The following is a 12,777-nucleotide window of genomic DNA, read 5'->3' on the forward strand; positions in this document are numbered from 1 at the left end:
TTAGTAGTTTAAACCGGACTTAAAACAACCCAAACTAATTACTCATTAATTATAATATTTATATGACTACGTAAATTACTAATTAAAAACTCGTCTCAAACCATCCCGTCTTAACAAGCACCCTAATAACCAAAACCATTACATGGTTGAACCCGTTTAAAAAAACCCACAAACAATCCCCCTTCTAACACCCAAAGCACACGGCCTCACCACCCTACACCACCACCTAGCCAGCCACCACACTCTCCCACCTGCCACGGCACTGCCAGCCTAGACCTACACCGACAAACCTTCACCCAAGTCCCCCAAATGCCTGCCCTAACCCAGTAACAACATTCAACACCCAACCCGACAGTCCCTTAAAAATTCACGGTTTCACAGCCCTTAGCTCAGCACAGCCACCACCGTGGTCACCACTAACCCACGGTGGCACCAGAGGCGACACCAGACCACTGCCAACCCTCCGGCAGCCTGCCCAAACACCCAGCAGCAACAACAACAAACACCAACAGTCAACTCGCCCAAACCCATGTAAACAACCTGTTTTATATACTAACCACCACCACTAGCTACCCACAACCACCACGAACCACCAGTTGCAACCCCTGCCTAAGTCGTGGTCTAGACAAGTCACGGCGGGAGTCTAAAAATCCTAGCTATACATGGTTTAGCACAAAAATACAATCTCTCGCATTTTTCTGAAACCACCGCGCAAAACACCACCTTTGACCACCCATGGTGGTCGACTCATCACCTAGGAACCACTCTACCAACCCCAAGTCAAGGCGTGTGCAATTAAGGGTCCAAAACCCTGTCTTCCTTCTCACCCCCTATTCCGACACCACCAACGAAAACACCTCTTAAACCACCTCACAGCCGGTCAACGTCGATCAAGGGTAGGTCCACTAAGGTCGTGGTGGTCCACTGCAAGGCCTAGGTCAACGGTGGGTCACACGGTGGTCAATATACGATGATTAATTAAAATAATACGAGATTGATTATATTATAAGACGGTCTTACCTTGAGGCGAATAAAAGACGATAAATTCCTTTGCTTTTCTCCTTCTTATTCTCCCTCTCTTTCTTTTATGTGAATTTTGTGCAAAAATAATTTATGAATAGATCTAGTCTTGTATTTATACTAGTAGAAAGTAGGTATACGGAAGGTACTAGGAAATTTCCTAATTCCTATTAGGTATTATTATTATTATTATTATTACTACTATCGTAATTGTAAATTATTATTATTATTATTATTATTATTATTATTATTATTATTATTATTATTATTATTATTGTTATTGTTGTTGTTGTTATTGTTGTTGTTGTTGTTATTATTGTTGTTGTTATTATTGTTGTTGTTGTTGTTGTTGTTATTATTATTATTATTATTATTATTATTATTATTATTATTATTATTATTATTATTATTATTATTATTATTATTATTATTATTATTATTATTATTATTATTATTATTAATAAATTATCTTCTGCTGAGCACATCCTATAGCTTGTAAGTATTTTATTTTTACTTTTGAATTTTTATTTTTATTTCTTATTTAAAGTTTAAGGATGAGCCTTGAAGGCTAATCCTTTGTATTGAACTATGACTGCCTAAACTAATGATTATCTAAGCTCCATGCTTGTTATACTTTTTGTGGTGCTGGTGCTTTTATACTTTGGCTGTATATAGCAGATAGTTTAAACTTGGGTCGCTATTGTTACGAGTTCATGGGATCGTCCTGTTGCCCGTTTTGCCTGGATCTGGCGTGTTTGGGGCGTTTGGAGTGGTCATTGAGCTGTAACAATATTAACCTTTAAGTTTTGTAAAATTTAAGAATATCTTTCATGTATGCTAAACTTGTTATCTTATGATAACTTTTTTACTGTTGTACACAAAAGAGTAAGTATTCATACACCCTTTTTTTTAGTCTTCATATAACAGGGCATTATGATGAAAATAATATTTGCTTGCAACTATTATGCCTCAATACTCTATTGAAGCCTCAATACAACCTTGTAAACATTTTAGTATTTCTAGCATCCGGAAAATTAGTGAGGGCCCGTTACAAGAACTCGTTTTAAGTGTTATTCTATATATGATATAAATTGTTATGTTTTCATGTTATGGATGACCAAGATAAATATTTTATTATTTTATTACTTGTAGTGATGATAAAATAATACTCACTCCTATTCACTCATTTCCTCCCTCTTTCCGTTTTTATGATAGTTGAATTTTCTTCCTTCTTTCCTTTTTTGGAAGCTTTTGTGTGGTCCAAAATCAATTATATGTGGGGTACAATGTTTTGTGTGGTCTAAAATCATTTTCTTATTTCTTGTGCAAAACAAAAGGGGAAGAAATGAGTGAATAGAAGGGAGTATTTTCAATGATAAAAAACTTTCGTAGAAATCCGCACCCCCGTTACTAAAATCCTGGAGACGCCACTGGTTACATCCGAAAACTAGGTCGAAGACGACATCTTGAGTTCCAAATGTGAATGTCTCAATTGCTAGAATCCCTCTAGCAATGGACGACCCGTCACTACCATAACGTTTCGTGTACGAGCAAAATTCTCCAATTTGTTGATCCTTGAAGCATAATTCATGAGTATTATAAGGAATTGGGCGATATGAACTCGATTTACTATTCTCATAAAAAATTGGAGGTTTTCCGAAACACTTGTTATTACCCTTTCGACAATCTTCACACTGTAACCATGTTAGTTCACTACCGGTATCAAAATCTAAGTAATATGATTTATAAGGGGGCGTAACCAACGTACCGATTCCAAGTTTTACAAGGATTTGTGAACCCTTTTCGATTCGAAGATCTTGTTGTGACGTCCATTCATCTAGTTGTGTGAAATTGACGGTTTTACGTGAAGTTCGACTAGCGAATAGACTATTAGCTCGATTTCTAGAGTGTTGAAGGAGTCTCTCTATAGTTTGTAATCGGGTTTGATTTTTTACGTATAGGGGTGACTCCGGTGAATTTGGAAAAATGAGTGGTATCGTCGTTGCACTTGAATTTCTTACAAAATATTGTGAAAATAAAAGGGCTAATGAAAGAAACATGTAAAATAATGTCAAAAATTCTGGTTGCTCCATCCTTAAGCTAGTCTGTAAATTATTGAGAAATACACTTCTTTTATAACACATCGGAGAAGTAAATCGACTGTAATAGGAATCTAAGGGATTACAAGAACAAATTTAATAGTTTAACCTAAGGACTACCTTATAATTTTAAGAAATTACAAACTAGTTGCTAAATTAGTGGAGTTATCCGATTAAATGATATTAAAAGTATTACTCCCTCGCATTGAATGACTTCAAATCATTTTATTAAAATATATAGGAGTCGCATATATTTAACATGAATCCAGTTAGTATTTTGATTTTCAAATATGTTTTTACCAAATAAAAATCTAAGTATAGAGTACTAAACTTGTTAAACAAATAGAGAAATGAATCATTTAAAATTAATTGAGACATTAAACTACAATCCACAATTATATTCCAATTTTTGAAATAAATCATCTGAATTATGAGTTTAGATTTACTCTATTCCTCCATGATCGAGTTATTCCATCCAGAAACGGATCTTAATAGAGCTGGTCTAGGGCCCAGCCTGGCCACAAATAGGATTATACATCCAGTTGTAACATAAGCATGGTACAACCAAGTATAAGAATTCGAGCTTATGTGTATTTTTTTCAGAGCTAATTTAAATTTCATGTTTTTAATGTGTAAATGAATGAACTCAATACTTTCTAATAAAGCTCATATTCTTTAATATAAAGCTCGGATACTTTGACACAAAGCTCATGTTCTACACCGTACAACATATACATCTGGTTGTATAGTCCATGAATTGCAGCCTGGCCCCGGCCCCCTAACTCTTAGCCCAAACAAACGCTGGCCCCGACTGATTCTTGCAACTACTAAAACTCTATTCGGCCCTCTTCTATCTACTGTTTGATGTAAATGCACTGCTTTGGCTCACGTGTGCTTACTTTCTTTCAAACTTCCAATTTCATAGTCAACTAGATTTAATGTCCGGACGATTTTCGGGCCAATTTGTAATAACGTATAATTATGATGTAATAATACTCTAAGTCACTGTTCTTTCGTACTTAATTTTGCTGAAATGAACCTATAGCAACTGAACTAAATTCAACTTATAAGATCTTAACTTTACTAAACAGAATTGTCTCTGTTTTTTTGTACTTTATTTTGCTGAACTGAACCTATAGAAGCTAAACTGAAAGATTTTAACTTCACTAAACTGAATTCTTATAGGAACTAAATTGAACTTATAGCTTAACTTATAAAAAAATGTTTATAAACTGAAGTTAACTTTTCTCAACTGAACTTATAATAGTTGAACTTATAAATTGAGGTTAAAATTTTACCATTATCGTCACTTGGCTCAATAATTCTATAGGATTTGTTTGATTGCCCTGGAAAAACATGAGAAATGGAAGTTCCCATTAATTAGAAAAAGTGGAGGTATTTTTGTGTAACTTTTAAAATTATACACTAATTATATTTTTTAGCTTCGTTTTTTTTATCTCTTGTTGAAATCTCACTATAACTTAGTGAATAATTACAAAAGTTGGATTTTCTAAGGTCATTCGAAAATCCAATTTCAGTGAACGGTTTAAAATCCAAATTTATTATAATGATATTGCTAAAAAAAGGCTTGCTTGATGCACGAGTCGATTCCAACTATTATACCCCAACAAATCAACAATCAATATTGTGTATACTTTAGTTATTATGTATATAAAAATATAACATTGATTAAGTTTCGCTCGAAAGAATTTCTCGTAACACTAAGATCGACACGAATACGTTGGTTAAGAGGAGTGCCCATACCTTAAATATATTAATATTGAAAATGTTCTCCTAAATCTAATCAACTTAACACTACGCCAAATCTGGCCTTCAATAACGGACATATCACAACGGTTTAACACATATAATAACGGCACTTAAAACACCGTTGCCCTAATATTGGCGGAAACCTAAGAGGGGGAGGAGATGAATTAGGTGTACCTTTTTAAAATTTGTTCTTAATTTAGTTAATTGATGACTTAAGTAAAAAACCTTGAAGTACAAACCTTGAGAAACTTAATGGAATAATGTAAGTTCACAAGATGATACAACAATTTTATGTCACAGTATAGTTGACTATGACATAGAACTTAAATAAGTATGAACGAGAAGGAGCAAAAAAAATAAGAGAACGTAAAAGTAAATGAACAAACAAACGACATTTTAAAAATTGGTTCATCATCTACTCTGGGGCCTACGTCCAACCATTATTTTATTGCTTGTTTAGAAATTTACTCAAACAACTAAACCCTTACAATGAAAATAACTCGCCAATCTACCCCGATTACACTCAAACTTAAAGCTACTCCGATTCAAGAGTTTATATGTTCTATCTCACATATTTACAGAGTCTTTGAATCTCAAGAGTTCACTTGTTGTGTTGTTGTTGTTGTTGTTGTTGTTGTTCTTCACCCGGATTTGTTGTTGTTGTTCTTGTGTTTTTTTTTCGAATTTTTTTGTTATTTTTGAAGCGGATTTCAATTTGTTAATTTTTTGAAGCGGGTTTTTAAATTTTTGAAGCGGAATTAGTTTGAATACGAAAATGAAAAAAAACAAGATGGTAGTGAATAAAGGAGCAAGGGGCAAAATAGTACTTTGTTAGGGCGGAATGGGTAAAACTAGGGGCGACATTTAGCAAACCCCTTCCTAAAACACGCTACACAAGAATAACATGTTTCTTCCGAATTTCAATTCGCCAAATATTTCAATCCACTCCCATTTTGATGATTAAGAGTAGGATTGGAAACGGGTCGACCGTGTCCGCTTTTGGTCAAGTATGTAACACCCCGTAAATTTGAAAACCTTTATTATATTTTAAAAGTAATATTTTAATCTATTTTAATTTTATATTAATTTATTTGAAATAAAATTTATTTGATAAAATATAATCTTATTTTATTTTGAAGAAATGTAATTATTTTTTATAGTTTAGAAATGTTTAAAAGTGATTTAAACTATATTTAAACCTTTCCCTTTGATAAAATAGATTTCGGATAAAAGTCGTAAAATTGGGATTTTCCCATTTCTTACGGTCGTTGGGTAAACGAGTTTGGATATTGGGCATATGAGTACTTAATCTTTTAGTAAAATCGTGTTTAAGAACTTTAATATTCTCGGAAATCGCGTTCGACGAATATTTCTAATTTCCGTCGAAACGAACCAAAACGTAAACAATTGAAACTCACCCAAGCACCCTATCCCAAACCGTGCCCCCTCCATCCTCTATGGGTCTCCTCTTCATCTTTCATTTCCTCAATTCTCATTCTATCACTTCCTTCTTCCAAACACCAAATTCATCTCAAAAATCATCCTTACCAAACCCTAAATCCACCCTAACTTCTTCATTTCTCCACCAAATCGCATAAAAATTATATATTCGGAATCCTCTCTTCATTCCCCATCTAATAGTAAACTCTATTTTCATTTCCCCCAATTTTGTTTAAGACACAATTTTCTAGGGTTTCGAGTTAAGGCTAATTAACATGTTTTTATTAAAGTATCAACAGTCCATTACTGGGCCATTAGTCAAATATGTTGCATTTTCAACAAAGATATTATACTGGGCCATTAATCATAGAGAAAGTTTTAGGTGTGGTTGATCATTCATTAATGTGAATAGTACTTTCCTTCTTGCACAGGTTGAAAATTTTTGTCTTATTGTTTCTGTACCGTTCACTGAGTTGCTTATGAAGGTTGCCATGATTCTGATGATTGTTGTTTTGTCTATATTAGGGAGGATTTCCGAGTCCAGTACAAGCAGAAACACCCCAACAACAAATCTGTTGCTATTGTAAGCACTGTCTATGCTTGAGTTTGCAGATTTGAATCTGACCTCAACAATGTCGAGTGTTGCTTTGTTTAACCTGGTAATTGTTATGTCTATAGGTTGGGAAAGCTGGTGGAGAGAAATGGAAGTCATTGTCTGATGCTGTAAGTTCTGTCGCTATTGCTTAATTTCGATGTAAGAAGTTGGGGAATTTAACCAAAACGCTTGTATATTGATGTTTGTGTTCTTTCCAACTTATAGGATAAGGCGCCTTACGTTCAAAAGGCAGAGAAAAGGAAGGTTGAGTACGAGAAAAATATGACTGCCTACAACAAGAAATTGGTACGTTGTTTACCTTGGGAACCGTGTGTTATTTAAATACTGTAACTCTTAAGGTGTTCATTACTTTTATGATCGACTCTATTGACAATGATAATCTGTTAAAAATTGTAGGCTGGAGGTCCGGAGGAAGAGCCTGAAGAGGAGTCGGACAAATCCAAGTCTGAGGTTAATGATGAGGATGATGATGATGGTTGGGTAAGATAAAGATGACATACTTGATATCGACACGAAAAAGGTTTGACAAATATGATGATGATGAATCGTATTAGCTAGAAAACATAAGACGGTTTGAAATGGCCCCTCGATCTATTACACGTTATTATGCCCGTCACTTCTAGAGAGCATCTTTGATCGATCAGCCAACCGTTTGACTTATGGCTCGTTGAATCCACCGTCAATCGACTGCACAATATAATAGACAGAGTTATTAGCTCATGTAGGCGATTACGGACCAAAACAAATATGATGTAATTCAGTTCACTTTGTGGCGTTCAATGTTGTCATACAATCCACATGAAAAACAAAATATGTAATAAAACGATGAAGTTATAAATAGCATATGAAAAAGATAATGTATCGAATCCATAATCATCTAGTACAACTCAGGAACACGTTTAATTCCCATGGAAATAACATGCCCTTCATGCTTATCATATGACAATGGTTTAGTGAGAGGGTCCGCGATGTTGTCATCCGAAGCTATCTTGTCAATCACTATATCCTCTTGCTCCACATAATCACGGATCAGGTGAGCCTTCCGATGTACATGTCTAGACTTGGTGCTAGACTTAGGCTCCTTAGCCTAGAAGATGGCACCTCTATTGTCACAATAGATGGTGATTGGGTCATTCAAACTAGGAACTATGGTTAGTCCTTGCAAGAATTGATGCATCCATATAGCTTCCTTTGCTGCTTCTGAAGCGGTATAGTACTCAGATTCAGTAGTAGAATCTGCTACAACATTCTGTTTGGAACTCTTCCAGCTGACCGCAGCACCATTAAGAGTAAAGACAAATCCAGACTGAGATTTCGAATCATCTCGATCTGTTTGGAAGTTAGCATCTATGTAACCAATATCACATAGCTTAGTATATCCTCCATAAGTCAATACCCAATCCTTAGTCCTCCGTAGGTACTTGAGGATGTTTTTAACAGCTATCCAGTGTGTTTCACCTGGATTGCCTTGGTATCGACTCGTCATGCTCAATGCATATGCCACGTCTGGACGTGTGCATATCATGGCATACCTGATTGATCGTATTATTGATGCATAAGGAACACGACTCATGCGTTCAACCCCTTCAGGTGTCGTGGTTGACTGAGACTTGCTCAAATGCATCCCAGACGTCATTGGAAGGTTCCCCTTCTTGGAGTTGGTCATGCTGAACCTCTCAAGAATCTTATCTAAATAAGACTCCGGACTCAATGATAACATCAGTCGTGATCTATCTCGATAGATACGGATTCCCAATATGCGTTCTGCCTCACCCAGATCTTTCATCTGGAAATGGTTCTTCAACCATCCTTTTACCGAAGATAAGAGAGGAATGTCATTCCCAATCAAGAGTATGTCATCGACATACAATATCAAGAAAGCAATCTTACTCCCACTTGACTTGACATATAAGCATGGTTCCTCGACCGATCGAGTGAAACCATACTCTTTAATCACCTGGTCGAAACGATGATTCCAATTCTGAGAAGCTTGCTTAAGTCCATAAATGGAACGCTTTAGCATGCACACTTTCTTAGGATTTTCAGGATCTATGAAACCTTCGGGTAGCACCATGTACAACTCCTCCTCTAAATAACCATTTAAGAAGGTGGTTTTCACATCCATTTGCCAAATTTCTTAGTCATGAAAAGCGGCAATCGCTAAGATTATCCGAATGAAACGTAGCATAACTACGGGTGCAAAAATTTCATCATAATGCAATCCGTGCACTTGAGTGAAACCTTTTTCCACTAGTCGTGTTAGATTTGGAACTGAATTGAAGACCCAAAGAGAGGTCTTAACTAAAGTTATCAACAACTTTATTATGCCCGTCACTTCTAGAGAGGTTTCCATTCATTCGATAACGTCCTGACACAAAATATCAAGTATGTCATTGCTCTGAAGTATGTTCTTTTACTCTTTAGTGTTATTATTCTAGACATAGGATGGTTTTAGGATTATCATGATTATAGTAACCTTCAAGATGGTGTGACTTCCACCAGGACATTGGACACACCACAGAAGAATGCATTCAACTCAGGAAACAAGTGGTGTACCTCCTAAAGAAAGGCTACTTGAAAGATCTGATCCAGCAACCCAGAGGCAAAGATGAAGGATCAGGCAAAAGAGATCCAGGGAACAGCAGGGATCCTCCTCCTCCTCCCCCATCTACGAAGCCAAATTCATAAACGGAGGCTCATAAATCTGTGGCTTGACCAGTTCAGCAGCCAAGAGAGTTGCCAGGGAGTCAAAACTTCAATATCCTTTCAGATCTAAATCATTACCCGGTATTACTTTTGATGACTCAGACTTGCAGGGAGTACCAGATCTGCACCACGACAGCCTGGTGATTACCATGCAAATTGGTACAACAAAGGTGTTAAGAATCCTAATAGACAGAGGCAGCTCAATTAACTTAGTGATGCTAGACGTCCTTAAAGCTATGAAAATAAATGAAGAAAAAATCGTCAAGAAGTCCAGTGTCCTGGTTGGGTTCAGCGGAGAAATAAAGAGTACCCTGGGAGAAATCAACTTGCCAACTTATGCAGAAGGAGTAGCATCCTATGAAAGATTCGGAGTCCTGGATTGCCTGTCCTCGTACAACGTAATCCTGGGCAGATCTTGGATCCACAACGTCAAAGCCATCCCATCAACATACCACCAGTGTGTAAAGATACCAACTGAATGGGGGATAACCACTATCAGAGGAGAACAGAAAGCTGCTCAGGAATGTTACACTCAGGCTTTGAAACCTTCAAAGTCGGTAAGTCCCTTGCATAGCAATTAAAGTCCCCTGTCAGGAGTGAATATATAGCCCAATCACAGATGGAAACAAGAGAGGTCATCCTAGACCAAGAATATCCTGACCGGAAAGTACTTGTGGGATCTGATGCACCTGACTCGGTCAGGCCTTATCTGGTCAGCTTTCTTAAAACTAAGATGTATTGTTTTGCTTGGTCACATTTTGACATGACTGGTATAGATGCTAACATTCATGGATTCCTCAAGTGGATTCAATCAAATAAATATGCATCCTCCCACTGGAGAGTACAAACCTTCATTACCCAAAGAGGAGTATATTGCTATAGTGCCATGCCTTTTCGATTGAAAAATGCAGGGGCAACCTACCAAAGGCTAGTCAACATGATGTTTAAACATCAAATTGGAGACACCATGGAAGTTTACATTGATGACATGGTAGTCAAATCAAAGAAAGCAGAGGACCATGTCAAAGACCTGGAAGTGGCATTCCAAATACTGGAAAAATTCAACATGAAGTTAAATCCGTCCAAGTGCCACTTCGGAGTCTCAGCAGGCAAGGTCTTAGGCTATATGGTGACAAAAAGAGGGATCGAATCCAGTCCTGAACAGATCAAAGCTATCCTGGAGCTTGAACCACCAAAAAATGTCAAGGATATAAAAAAATTGACAGGAAGAGTAGCCGCCCTGAATAGATTCATTTCCGGATCATCGAGAGATGCAAGTCATTTTATAACTCGCTCAGAAAAACAAAGACTTCCATTGGACTCCGTCCACCATCACCTTTGAAGACCTGGAAAGCATATCTATCCTCACCTCCTTTGTCGGCCAAGCCAATCAAAGATAAACCCCTAACGATATATCTATCAGTCACTGAGACTGTGGTCAGTGCAGTCCTGGTCAAAGAAATGGACGGACAACAACACCCTATTTACTACGTAAGTAAAAGTCTACTAGATGCAGAAATGAGGTTTGGTTTACTTTAAAAGTATGTTTTGGCTTTAATTATGAGTTGCACTAAATTGAGACCTTATTTTAATGTTTATTATTCCCCCTTCCCTTGTTCTTACTCCTTCATTTATGTCTAGCTAATTCTCTTGCTAGGATTAGGGTATTCGATGGATTAATGTTAATTGCTGATTAGGTTGTTAGATTCGTCATTGTTGTCTAATCTATGTTGTTATCACTGCCCTTAACTGTATCTTGCTAGTTGATTCGAACCAATTAGCCTTTTATTATTGGTAAACCTTGACCTGGACCGAAAGGTTGGAATGGGTGAGACCCGCAGTGAACAATAGGATGCTTTAGTGAGGGCGAAAGTTAAGCTAATAGCATTTTAGGGTGAATTGAGACCGAAAGGAGATATTCATTGCCCCTTAAACCGACACATCGACTGATTTGTGACCTTACCCGCAATTTACTGACGTTCATTGATAACCCGAAATCCTAGTTTCCCTTTTCTTCTGTTAATTTCCCTCGTTCCTTTCCTCTCTTACCTTAGTCTTATTAGTTTAGTCAAAACATTTCAAACCCCCAATTGTGACATTAGACAGATATAATAGACAAGTAGATAGTAAACCGCCTCCCTGTGGAGATCGACCCTACTTACCGCTGACTTCTGTTAGTAATATCTAGGTATTTTATTTTTGGTACATAACGACCGTATCATTTGTGATTGTGTATCTGTTGTTATTTATCTTATATTGTTTATGCAGTAACTGACCCCGTTTAAATGTTTTAAAAACTGTGGTGATCCATTCGGGGGGTGGTGAGCAGTTGTTTAGTAGGTATATCTTGGATACGCGCGGGATCTAGCTGGGGATGGAGTCATCACATATAAGAGTCTTTAGTTATCCGCTGTGTTTGTTATGGCAGTTTCACTTAGTTGGTTTACAGTTTTGAGAACAGTTGTATTTTACTTTACCGTTTCGGGTTTTGGATATGTAATCAGTTAAACTTATTTATCTAAAGTATGTTTCTTTATGGTCAATTTGATATACATTGCCTCGGGTAGCCGAGATGGTAGCACTTCCATGCATTAGGTGGTCCTGGTAAGCCACCTTGTGTATGGGGGTGTTACAATGACATCAATATTTATTTTTAAAAATTCTGTTTTTTTTTACACACTGATTAAAATTTTAAATTTAATTTATTTTTCGTTAAGTGTATCATGATTAATATTTTACATATTCAATTAACATTTTTCACTTATAAAATCCTACTTATTATTGGACAATATTTTTTTGGTCATTTATATTTGGTAATATAAATGGTGGGGCCCATAGTGAAAATGGGGTAATACACTTTTTTGAATGGAATTGTTGTAGTGGTGCGTTTTTTACTCGCTTTAGTAGCGGCCCGTGTTCAAATCTTGTGCTGGAGTTTTTTTGCTTAAATTTAGTCATCCCACATCGCAAATTATGGTTCTTTTTTGAATGAAGAACGTTATTGAAGGAAGTTTGGAGTTTAGGTTTTAAAGATTTAGGGTTTGGAGAGATTGAAAGAAAAATGAGATAATGGGTTGGTTGAGAAATGTGGTTAGCATTTACTGTATATGTAGTATTTAAATGAAA

At 36.4% G+C, this 12,777-nt stretch overlaps 1 protein-coding gene across 1 annotated transcript; it reads left to right on the plus strand.

Annotated features, from left to right (window-relative positions):
- Positions 1 to 6,653: 6,653 nt before the first annotated feature.
- Positions 6,654 to 7,434, plus strand: LOC141613799 (high mobility group B protein 3-like). Its single transcript, XM_074432543.1, has 5 exons — positions 6,654 to 6,711; positions 6,815 to 6,912; positions 7,008 to 7,052; positions 7,150 to 7,230; positions 7,342 to 7,434. Exons 1-5 carry the CDS (start codon positions 6,654 to 6,656, stop codon positions 7,432 to 7,434), a joined length of 375 nt encoding a protein of 124 aa, XP_074288644.1.
- Positions 7,435 to 12,777: the final 5,343 nt, after the last annotated feature.

This window comes from Silene latifolia, chromosome 11 (assembly GCF_048544455.1).
Source record: "Silene latifolia isolate original U9 population chromosome 11, ASM4854445v1, whole genome shotgun sequence".
Classification (NCBI taxonomy): Eukaryota; Viridiplantae; Streptophyta; class Magnoliopsida; order Caryophyllales; family Caryophyllaceae; genus Silene; species Silene latifolia.